General features: G+C 37.4%; 1 protein-coding gene across 1 annotated transcript; it reads right to left on the reverse strand.

Annotated features, from left to right (window-relative positions):
• Positions 1-792: 792 nt before the first annotated feature.
• On the reverse strand, positions 793-2,625 carry LOC145076057 (uncharacterized). Its single transcript, XM_079022069.1, has 3 exons — positions 1,999-2,625; positions 1,146-1,545; positions 793-1,028 (listed from the first exon to the last, which is right to left on the reverse strand). The coding sequence occupies exons 1-3, from the start codon at positions 2,623-2,625 to the stop codon at positions 793-795; spliced, it is 1,263 nt and encodes a 420-aa protein (XP_078878195.1).
• Positions 2,626-9,921: the final 7,296 nt, after the last annotated feature.

A 9,921-nucleotide genomic window follows, 5' to 3' on the forward strand; every position in this document is an offset into this window, starting at 1 on the left:
CTTTAAATATCTAAACACTCTTACTAATGCATACCAATGATCTTTCACAGGTTTGTGGGAGTAACGACTCAATCTACTTACACTATAAGCCAAGTTCGGTCTAGTACAATTCATAATATAAATTAAGCTACCAAGAACTTGAGTATATTCTAACTGAGCTACACTATCACCTTTATTCTTCTTAAGATGCCTTGAAGGATCAAAAGGGGTGACTATCGACTTGTCATCATAGTGTCCTAACTTCTTGAGAACACTTTCAATATAATGGGACTGAGTAAGAGTATAACCATCTGATCTTCTTTGAACTCTTACACCAAGGATCACATCTACTACTCCCAAGTCCTTCATGGAAAATGAGGAGTGTAGCATTTTCTTGGTTTGATTGATCACATCCAAATTAGTACCCATTATAAGCATATCATCCACATACAAGCATATGATGACAAAAGCATTCTTGTATTGTTTGACATAAACACATTTATCACATTCATTAATTATAAATCCATTAGAGACTAATGTATTGTCAAACTTCTCATGCCATTGATTTGGAGCCTGTTTTAGTCCATAAAGTGATCTAACTAACTTACAAACTTTGTTTTCTTGACCCTTGACCACAAACCCTTTAGGTTGGTTCATATATATCTATTCATCTAGTTCACCATACAAGAAGGCAGTTTTCACATCCATTTGGTGCATTTCCAAATTGTGAATGGCTGCAATTGCTACTAATGTGCGAATTGATGTAATTCTTGTAATAGGTGAATAGGCGTCAAAGAAGTCTTGACCCTCTTTTTAACGATACCCTTTAGCTACTAAACGAGCTTTGTACTTCTCAATGGTACCATCAGGTCTAAACTTCTTCTTGAATATCCATTTCTGCCCAATTGGTTTTTGCCCAGGTGGCAAATCTACCAATTTACAAGTGTTATTCTGCACAATGGAATCAATCTCACTTTTGATTGCCTCTTTCCAAAAGGCAGCTTCAGACAAATCCATAGCATCCTTGTAGGTTTGTGGTTGCTTATTCACTACATAGGTCATATAATCAGGTCAAAAATCTTTGGTTATTTTGCCCCGTTTGCTTCTTCTGGGTTCTAAGTTCTCTACTTGAACCTTAGAAGAATTCTCTTCATTTGATTGTAAACTTTTGTCTGGAATGGTATCATTCAGTCCATCATCTAGAGGTCTTTTCCAAGAGCAGGTAACCTCTTTCGCTTTATCCTTAAAAGGGAAAATATTTTCAAAGAACTCAGCCTCTGCTGATTCCATGATGGTTTGGTTATGGATATCAAAAACATGTGATTTATACATAAGAAACCTATAAGCTGCACTATTCATGGCACGTCCAAGATAGATGCAATCTATGGTGTTTGGTCCAAGTTTAGTCCTCTTTGGAAGAGGAACTTGTACCTTAGCTAGGTAACCGCACACGTTCATCCTTTTATAAGAGGGTAACCTCCCTTTCCACAGATGATAGGGCGATTTATCACTCTTTTTATGAGGAATTCTATTAAGTATTGAATTTGCTACAAGACATGCTTCTCCCTACAAATTATGGGGTGCTCCAGAAGTAAGTAACATTGAGTTTATCATGTTTTTCAATGTTCTATTCTTCCTTTCAGCAACTCCATTTTGTTGTGGAGTATGTGGAGCAGTTGTTTGATGTATAATACCATTTAAAGAAAAAAATTCAGCAAAGTCTTTGGATTCATATTCTCCTCCTCGATCATACCTTAGAATTTTGATCTTTTTTTCAAGTTGATTTTCAACTTCATCCTTGTAATTCATAAAAGAATTCAAGGATTCATCCTTGGTATTTAACAAATAAGTATAACAATACTTGCTGGAATCATCAATAAAAGAAATATAATAATTTTTTCCTCCTCTTGTAGGTGTTGCTCTAAAATCACATAAATTAGAGTAGATTAAGCAAAATATTTCATTAGATTTTTCAACTGATTTATGAGGATGCTGTGAAAATTTTGATTCTACACCAACCTCACATTTTATGTTTTTATCTAATGAACATTTTGGTAACATGCCAAGTTTTGTTATTCTTTGAATATAGCGAAAATTGACATGTCCCAATCGAGAATGCCACAAAAATGAAGGATCATGCATGTACATAGAAGAGGGGCTAGTAGTGCCCATTATTGCATTAGCATTAACATTGGTTACATCATTGTTTGGTGTTTTAACACCATAGTACAAAGGTAAGACATTGACTTTGAGGAGACCCTCACTAAGGTATCCCTTTCCAACATACACCCCACCCTTTGTGAGAACAACCTTATCTGACTCAAATACAAGTTTGAATCTCTTGTTACTAAGAATAGGACCAGAAATCAAATTCTTAGTAATTTCAGGAACATGCAATACATCACATAAAATAAGTTCTTTTTCAGAAGTCAGTTGTAGCTTCACTTTTCCTTTTCCTTCAACTTTTGCAGTAGAGTCATTCCCCATGAACATTGGTTCAGAATCCGAGACTTTCTGGTATGTAGAAAACATGGTTCGGGAGTTGCAAATGTGCCTTGTCGCTCTAGTATCAATCCACCAATCAACACAATTGCTAACCATGTTGGTTTGAATCACAACAACAAACTGATTTGGTGATTCAACCATGTTGGTTTGACCAGAATTTCCTCCACCAAAATTACCACCATTGTTTCCATTGTTCCCTCCATTGTTTCCTCATTGACCCCTCCTGAATCTGCAATCTTTGGCCTTGTGTCCAATTTTGCCACAAACATAGCATGGACCAGAATTCTTCTTGAAATTCTTCAGGTTAGGGCCATGATTTTTTCCGTCTTTAGAAGTGTTTTTGGAGCCTTGCTTCCCTTTCTTGTTGTTGTGCTTTATCCTTGAAGTACTTGCTTCTCCAACAAAGTTTGCACTTGGTTCCAAGGAATTTGCATCTGCCTTCTCATTCAATCTGTTATCTTCTTCCACACGAATTTTCAATACAAGTTGCTTAAAACTCATGTCATCAGTTAAGTGCTTACGAAATTATTTGAAATTCTTCCAAGAAGGAGGAAGTTTTTCAATGATTGAACCAACAAGAAAGTTAGAGTTTATACCCATACCTTCAACTTCAAGATCGTGTGGAATGACTTGAATTTCCTCCACTTGTTTGAGGTCAGATTAGGTATCCACCATCTTGAAATTATGAACTTTCCAATCACGAATTTCTTGGAATATGCCACTTCTATTTTGTATTTCTTTTCTACTGATTCCCATATCTCTTTTGCAGTAGGAATGCTAGAGTAGATATCATAGAGGGGATCATCTAAGGCATTCAAAATATAATTTCTGCATTTATATTCATTTGTGTTCCAAGTTTCCATAGCGCTTTGGTGTTCTTCCAATTAGGTTGCAGTGGGTGGTGTTACTCCTTCTGCAGTGGTTACACCATTGGGAGGAGAGGGAGAATCATCAGTGAGAACATTGGAAACATGAAGAGTTGTCAAATAAAACAACATCTTCTGTTGCCATCTCCAAAAATCTGAGCCTTTGAATTTCTCAGGATTTTCCACATGTGTTTTGATGATGGATTATTGTTCCATTCTTCCACATTTTGATTTCTGTCTTAGAATGTTATGACAGAAGTATACAGTCAACAAAACTAATTGAAATAAAACAAACGAAATTCAAATGTATATAAAATACAAGAATCAATTTACAGAAAACATACTTGTATGATGATAATACAGGAAATATAATCACGAAATTGTATCGATTGAGGCCTGCTATGCAATGTCCTAAGACAAAAATTTCCCTGGTATGGATCTGTCAAGAGGATATAACAATCAACCCAAGAAATGATCTTGAATCTGATGAAATTTCTATGTTCCCTTCATCTTCAGGAAGAACAAATTTGAAGGAGAATTTTGTGGTGTAAAAAATGATTTCTGTAACCCCTCACAGATGAATGAAAACAGGTATTTATAGGCATTAGTTATGACAGTTGGAAACTGTCAAAACCGAAAATAATTGTCAAAACATGTCATTCAGTAATTAGGAATTTAATAAAAATAAAGAATAAAAATTAATTTCGTAATTAAAAATTAGTTAATTAATCAGGAAGGCCCCAAGAGGCCCAAGGCCCATCTTTTGACCATTAAATATTCTCTTAATATTAGCCTATTTTGAGTCCAATTAGGCTAATCCAACACCACAACCCAAGCCCAGTATGCTTAACCCATTACTTGACCCATTTAATTAAATGAGTGGGGACAAGACATATAAGGTGGGAGAAGGTTTTCTCTTCCACCAATGTGGGATAAGTCCCACATTGTAAAGGAAAGTTCCAACATCTCTCTCTCTCTCTCTCTCTCTCTCTCTCTCTCTTTCTCATAGTATTGCAAATCTCTAGTTTTAGAGGGAACTTGTAAGGGTCTAATTTTAGTATCTAATTACTAGATCTTTGTGTTGGGATAATGATGTTGCATCTTGGGCTCGTTCCTTTTAGCCCAGTTTTGCTGCCAGTTTGGGCCTATCTAACCGTGCATTATTTTATTCTAGGGTTTTGGTATTTAAGGTGCATGCATGCATCCTTAGTAGGTAACACTTTTATTTTTCTTATCAAAGTATTGTAAACCCTAGCTTGCCTCTACAGTGGAAGTTCTTTGTCGAGCTCTGTTGAGGCGTGACTACGTTTGAATCATAAGCTTTATATTAATTCTATATTGTGTTCTTTGTCTTGTTTGATTTAATAGTTTGTTCTTCTTTAATATACCTATGAAAGATCTAAACGATCAAGAGATTTATTCACATTAATTGGCATCAGAGCAGGAGGCTGTGTAATTCATACACATCTCTTCTGTTGAAGAAGTTATTAGGTTTTTCCGCATTGATTGATATTAATTGAGCCGTCATTCCCAATTGGCGTATCTCATTAATTATTTATCTTGCCCAAACGATAAATTACAAGTCTGATCTTAAACAGGTTATCGATCAAACATCATCACAATGTCTATGGACGATTCGCAATCCAATCCAATCAACATCTCCAACAATATTGGATCAACAACAAGGATTCCAATCCTATACACTTAGGATTATAAAGTCTAGACATACCACTTCGAAGATTATGTAATCGGTTCAGAGAATAATGGGTATTTGATCTGGGAAGCAATCACGGTAGGTCCGTTTGCTCACTCAAGCACTTCAAAGATTGTCAAAACTCAAAAGGAGTACAATCAGCTCGTGAATGATGTGAAAGACATTCCTCAAGACAAGAAAGAGAAGTTTCAGTGCAACATTAAAGCCTTAAGAATGATTAGGTTTGCTTTACAATCGGACACGTTTTGATTGGTGAGTTCATGTGCTACAGCAAAAGAGATACGGGATAGGTTAAAGGAATTGTATTCTACTGATGAGGATCTGGAACATTCGATTCAAACTTTGCTGCTTTCTGAATTTGGTGATTTCAAATAGAAGCCCGAAGAGAAACTCACTCAGGCCTTTGATCGGTTTAATCATCTCCTCAGTAAGATGATAAAGCATGGGATCGAAAGGAAGGTTATTGAACAGAAGGTTATCTTCATGAACGGTCTTAGACCCGAATGGATGGCAGTTGTGTCCACAGTGAAGGCACACGAACAATTCAAATCCTACTCTCTGGCGAAGCTGGTGGGAATTCTGAAGTCCCATGAAAGTGCGGTATCAAAGGAAACGAATGTGGTTTCCAGCTAGGGTTCATTAGCTCTTACATCTAAAGCAAAGAGTGTTGTTGAAGAAGAAGAACTAGATCTTGCTAACTATGATCTAACTGGTGAAGAGTATGCCCTGATGACTTCCAATCCAAGAAAGTTTATCAAAAGAAAGTTCCCCGCCAACAAGAACCGAAACTGGCAGGGAAGTTGTAGTTATGAAAAAGTAAAGGAGGAACCAAAGATGGGTTCAAATTCTGAAGAATCTAAAAAGGAAACAAAGATTGGTGGTGATTCAGGTTATGATTGTCATTATTGTGGAGGCAAGAACCACTTTTCCAAAGACTGCATGCTGAAGAAGAAGTCTGAAAGAGTTGATGAAGACGATGAGGAAGCGAATCTCCTGAGACGATTGAAGGAGATCAAGAAAAAGAAATCAGCAACTAACAATAACACCATGAATGCTTTGATTGTACAGGATACAGGTGATAATGATGAATTTGGTGGAGTGCAGGTGTGGTCCACAAATTCAGAGGACGAAGACGTAAGAAGGCCCACTCATGGAAAAGCTCTACTAGTTAAAGAGGAAAAGTTTGAGGGAAGATGTTTGATGGTGACTGAAGGTGCATCACAGATGCGAGGATATACAACAGATGGTGGGCTGGATGACGAGAAGGAGCGAGATGACAGATGTTTTGCTGCGAAACCTGTCAGTACACAGATCAACGAATGTGATGAGTTGATCAGGAAGGTACAAAATATTCTTACTTCTCTGAAAATTCCTATTACTAACTATGAAAAGGAAATGAATGGCTTAAAATCTAAATTTTCTAGTTTAAGTAGTAGTCTTACCCAAACTCGTGTCACAAACTCTAACCTGACTGATCAAAATAGCAGGATATCATCGAATAATAAGGAGAGGAGAATCTGGATTGAGCAGAAGGAGAAGGAACTAATTAGGTCTAGGGATGAGTCAATCTATTTGCAACGAGACAATCTTCAGCTGTTAAAACAACGAAATGTTTTTTATTTGATTGCGAAAATATTATATTTTAATATCACTCAGTTACATATCGATTGTGAAATAGGAAAGAAGATACATCGCATGATTTTACCCTTCCTTGAGTTGAAGGATGATGAAGTCGATGCCGAAGCTTACAACTGCGAAAATGTTGTATCTTTTGACAAAATATCTCATGCCTACAAAATTGGTCTTGACAAAATAGAGTCCTACATAAAGTCAAAAGACCATAAGGACATGCTCAAAAATCTGCAAGATGAAAATGATAAATTGAAACTAAGAACCAAAACTGTACATAAATTTGAATCGTTGAATGCCAAATTAAGTTCAGAAAATAAAATTGATGTTGAAAATGCGTCTACACTTAATGAGGACGATGACATTAGTGAAATCTCTATAGAGGATGTGGTGGACTGTTCAGAATTCGTCAAGAGTGAACCCGAAACTAGTAAAAATCTTATCTCTAAAAACTATGTTGAGTTCGATCGCTCATCGATAGACAAGACCAGAGTCCTCAAGGCAAAATCTGTTGTATATCAGAATGTTCAAACAACTCCAAATCAAGTCTACATAGTTCAAGGAGTCACACCTCAACAAACAGCAGAACTGACAGCATTGGTAGAAGAAGATAAGGGTAATGGATATGAGGAGTTTTTCTGGTTAGCACCAATAGATAATGATGATGAAACAGTAGGTCTATCTTAGAAAACCTCATGGAGAGTGAAGGGTAGGTATGTGGCAGGACCACTTAATGAACCTACAGGATATGATGTGCCAAGCACAAGTGGCACCAAAACATCTTCAGGTGAACCAGTGATAATATCCAGTGAGACATGTTCGTCAAAGAGCGAAAGTCGTGCTCAAGTTCCGAAGAAAAATGCCAATATTCATAAAAATCCAAAACAAGTGCAAGAACGAAAACACCAACGTAACCTGAGATACAAGAAGAATCTCTCAGAAAGAAAACAGTTTTGGCGATCCCAAAATCCTCTTTACGTTAGGTATGAAAAGACAAATAAGTCACGAGGAGAACCAAGAGCCAACCGAAAGGAAGGTTTCGGCCCTCAACATGCAAGCAACCGAAAGGAAGGTTTCGGTCCTCAACATCTAAGCAACCGAAAGGAAGTTTTCGGTCCTCAACATCTAAGCAACCAAAAGAAAGGTTTCGGCCCTCAACATAATAGCAAACGAAAGGATGGGTTCGGTCCCAGATCCAATTATTAGAAGAACCGAAGGGAAGAAAGTCTTCATACTCAACCAAGGAAGAGCAATAATCAACGATCTAATCTTGCTTCTAAATCTCATTCTTCTCATTCCTCTTCTAATTCTCATTCATCTAAAGATTCAAAAGGGAAAGGAAAGCTCTTTCCAGAAGACGATAGACGCCCAAAAGAAACCCAAAAGTATGCAGACGTCAAAACCACAAATACTACGTCTAAATCAAATGAGCCTAAGTCAAACAAAATCAAAGTTTTGACAATAAAAAGAAAAGATGAAATAACTCTAATAAAAAGAACTTATCTGGTTGATGTTTCTCTTACTATTCCCTGTCCTGTAAAAGGCTCACGAGGACCTAAGAAACTTTGGGTTCCTAAATCTGCTTAATATTTTGCAGGTTATTCGTGACAAGCAGTTTGACGAAGAATGGTACATTGATAGTGGCTGCTCGCGTCAGATGAAAGGAAGAAAGGAAGAACTGAGGGAGTTTCGGTCTCTCAAGGATGGTGGAACGGTGAAGTATGACAATAATTATTTTGTAACTATCAAAGGCTATGGAATGATTACAAATAGTGACTTCTCAATCAGAAAGGTTGCATACATTGAAGGATTGCAGCACAACCTCATCAGTGTCTCACAGCTGGTGGTTGGCACCGGTTTGAAGGTCTCCTTTGATGACGAAGGCTCAGAGATAGTGGAAAAGAATTCAAATAATATTTTGCTGAAGTCGAAGCGAAAGGGAGAAATGTACCCTTTAAATCTCAATCCAATTAAAGGGAAACCAGCAGTTTGCTTGCTAACGAAGGCACACTCAGACAAAAGCTGGTTATGGCATCGAAGGCTCTCTCATCTCAATTTCAAAGATATCAACAAGCTGGTACTTGGAGAACACATTCGAGGCCTTCCAGTTCTCAAATTTGACAAAGAACATCTATGTGCATCTTGTGAAATGGGAAAGTAAAGTCGACAAAGTCATCCTTCTATTATCAACACAAAGGTAATAGACCCATTAGATCTGTTACATATTGATCTGTGTGGTCCTTCTTCTATCGAAAGCATTGGTGGAAACAAGTACATACTTGTCATCATAGACGACTTCTCTCGCTTCACATGGGTATTTTTCTTGAAGCAAAAATCAGAGGCAAGTCCCAAGCTCAAACTCTTCATAAAGCAAGTAGAGGCTCAACTACGAAAAGTGGTTTGTAACGTGAGAAGCGACAATGGCTTGGAATTCAAGAACAAGGATTTCAAAGATTTTCTAGCTAATAAGGGAACAACTCACAATTATTCCGCTCCATATACTCAGCAGAATGGAATCGTAGAAAGGCGAAATCGTTCTCTATGCGAAGCGGCTGGAACTATGCTGAGCTTCACTTCCTTGCCTTTATATTTCTGGGCTGATGCTATTGCTGCTGCTTGTTACACTCAGAATAGATCTTATTTAAACAAGCGCTTCTCAATCACTCCTTATGAGATCTTGAACAACCGCAAGCCAAATGTGAAGTTCTTTCACGTGTTCGATTCAAGATGCTTCATTTTCAACTCAAAGGAGAATCGAAACAAGTTTGACGCTAAGGCTGATGAAGGGATCTTTCTGGGCTACTCCTTGCACTCTAAGACGTATAGAGTTCTGAATAAACACTCAAAGAAGATTGAAGAAACATACTATGTCACTTTTGATTTCTGTTATGTCAAGAAGTTGAAGACAACTGAAGGTGCAACGCAGGAAATCTTTCCAAAGTCTAGTCAAGTCACTGTGCCTATTCAAATCTTTTCGAGCAATATACACTACTCTTCGATGAACCAGAAAAGGCTATTGATTCTGAATCCAAGGCTGAAGATAACCGAATTGATAGTTTGAAGCAAATTATTGACGATGATGCATATAAGATGGCAATTGAACAACCGAAGGCAACTGAAAGGCAATACACAAGCAAACCGTCTGGTGATTGTCCTTCTATCCAGGGGGTTCGTCTCTACAAAATAATCAGGGTTCATCATTTCAGGGGGAGAATCCATCATCACAGT

This window comes from Lactuca serriola, chromosome 9, assembly GCF_051521515.1.
Source record: "Lactuca serriola cultivar US96UC23 chromosome 9, Lser_US96UC23_V15, whole genome shotgun sequence".
Taxonomy (NCBI): domain Eukaryota; kingdom Viridiplantae; phylum Streptophyta; class Magnoliopsida; order Asterales; family Asteraceae; genus Lactuca; species Lactuca serriola.

What these genes read in the sequence shown, in the direction of transcription:
- LOC145076057 (XM_079022069.1), bottom strand. Translation starts at nt 2,625, where the DNA reads ATGGTTGAATCACCAAATCAGTTTGTTGTTGTGATTCAAACCAACATG. An exon ending in ATAAAAACATAAAATGTGAG is followed by an intron (nt 1,546 to 1,998) that starts GTTGGTGTAGAA and finishes CATAATTTGTAG; the next exon opens with GGAGAAGCATGTCTTGTAGC. An exon ending in TGATACCATTCCAGACAAAA is followed by an intron (nt 1,029 to 1,145) that starts GTTTACAATCAA and finishes TGACCTATGTAG; the next exon opens with TGAATAAGCAACCACAAACC.